The sequence below is a fragment of the Telopea speciosissima genome, chromosome 2 (genome assembly GCF_018873765.1).
Source record: "Telopea speciosissima isolate NSW1024214 ecotype Mountain lineage chromosome 2, Tspe_v1, whole genome shotgun sequence".
Classification (NCBI taxonomy): domain Eukaryota; kingdom Viridiplantae; phylum Streptophyta; class Magnoliopsida; order Proteales; family Proteaceae; genus Telopea; species Telopea speciosissima.
In genome coordinates, this window is record NC_057917.1 from 39,183,418 (window position 1) to 39,184,844 (window position 1,427).

The window sequence follows — 1,427 nt, forward strand, 5'->3', positions numbered from 1 at the left end:
GTGTTCTTTTACCCAAAGGTGATTGAATTTCTGAAAGTTAGTGTTCCCTTCACAGTTATTGCAGAGAAAATAAGAAGACCAGTAAATTCTTATCCCAAAGGATAGAGATACAGTTGAAATTGTAACTCTTATTTAGAGCACATCTACTATTACTTGGTTTGATTTTATGGTTCATGTTTTAAATAAACATGCATTGTGTTGCTATTATTGTTTTTAAGGATGGCTAGTCCTTCCAGTTATTTGTCTTCTATCCCAATTCTTACTGGGGATAACTTTCAGCAATGGGTGAAAGATTTGGAATTGCATTTCGGTCTCCTAAACTTAGACTTGACACTTAGGGAGCCTAAACCTAATGCTCTCACAGACAAAAGCACCACTAAGGAGAAAACCAAGTTTAAAAAATGGGATAATGCAAATAGAAAATTCATATTATTTGTAAAGAAGGCAGTTCCTGAGACCATACGTGAGAATGTAGAAGTCAAAGACACTACCGTAGAGTTCCTGAATGCTGTAAAGGCTAGGTTTGAACTTAACACAAAGGCTTAATTGAGTGACTTAATGAGTAAACTGATGAATGCACATTATGATGGAAGTGGCAGTGTTAGTGAATACATCTTGGGCTTAGCTACTGTTGCTGTCAAACTGGGGGATCTTGACATCAAAATTAGTGATGAACTTGTTGTGCATATTACACTGCATACCCTTCCTGGTCCATACAAGGTTCTCCAATCTATCTATACTGCACTGAGGGACAAGTGGAGCTTGGATGAGTTTATCTCCATTTGCACCCAAGAGGAGAGAAAGCTAAAATAGAACAAATTTGAGAGTGCAAATGCGACTTGCCATAAGGGATCTAGTGATGGACCGAACAAAAAGAACAGAAAGTTTTTCAAGAAAGGAAAATTTAAACCATATGACAATACCAAGGGAACTAAGTCACCTTAATCTGATCAAACTATTGAAGGTCTTTGGGACCCCAATAACATGTAGTGTGTCTGGTTTGACAAGAAAGGACATTTGAAAAGGGATTGTAAAGCTTGGAAGGCTTGGTTCAAAAAGGAGGATGACTCTGAGGTTCATAAACAAGATGATACCGAGCAAGGATGATGTAAGCATTTCTATGCGGACTATGGTCAAAGCCATAAGAGTAGTTAGGATTTATCTTATTTTAGATATCTATGTTGTTTTGGCAGAAACTTTTTGTTCCCTCCATGAGGAAGATTTAGTTTTCTATTTCTAAAATTTACTAAAGTTATTCTTTTATTTTTAATAAAGATGGCTTCACCTTATCTCATGATTAAAAATTTTTTTGGCAGTGGTTTTTAATAAGTCATTTGATATGCTTGGTTAGTGGGAGTTTTGTATCCTATTAATTGTTTTATTTTGGAACCATAGCCTATTTGTTTAGGCACAGTTTTTTATTGATA

The 1,427-nt window shown here is 35.6% G+C and overlaps 1 protein-coding gene across 1 annotated transcript; it reads left to right on the forward strand.

The window, feature by feature from the left end:
• The first annotated feature begins 219 nt into the window (after positions 1 to 219).
• On the forward strand, positions 220 to 546 carry LOC122650700. The gene has a single exon (XM_043844092.1). It carries the CDS (start codon positions 220 to 222, stop codon positions 544 to 546), a length of 327 nt encoding a protein of 108 aa, XP_043700027.1.
• The last annotated feature ends 881 nt before the right edge of the window (positions 547 to 1,427 follow it).

What these genes read in the sequence shown, in the direction of transcription:
- LOC122650700 (XM_043844092.1), top strand. Translation starts at nt 220, where the DNA reads ATGGCTAGTCCTTCCAGTTATTTGTCTTCTATCCCAATTCTTACTGGG.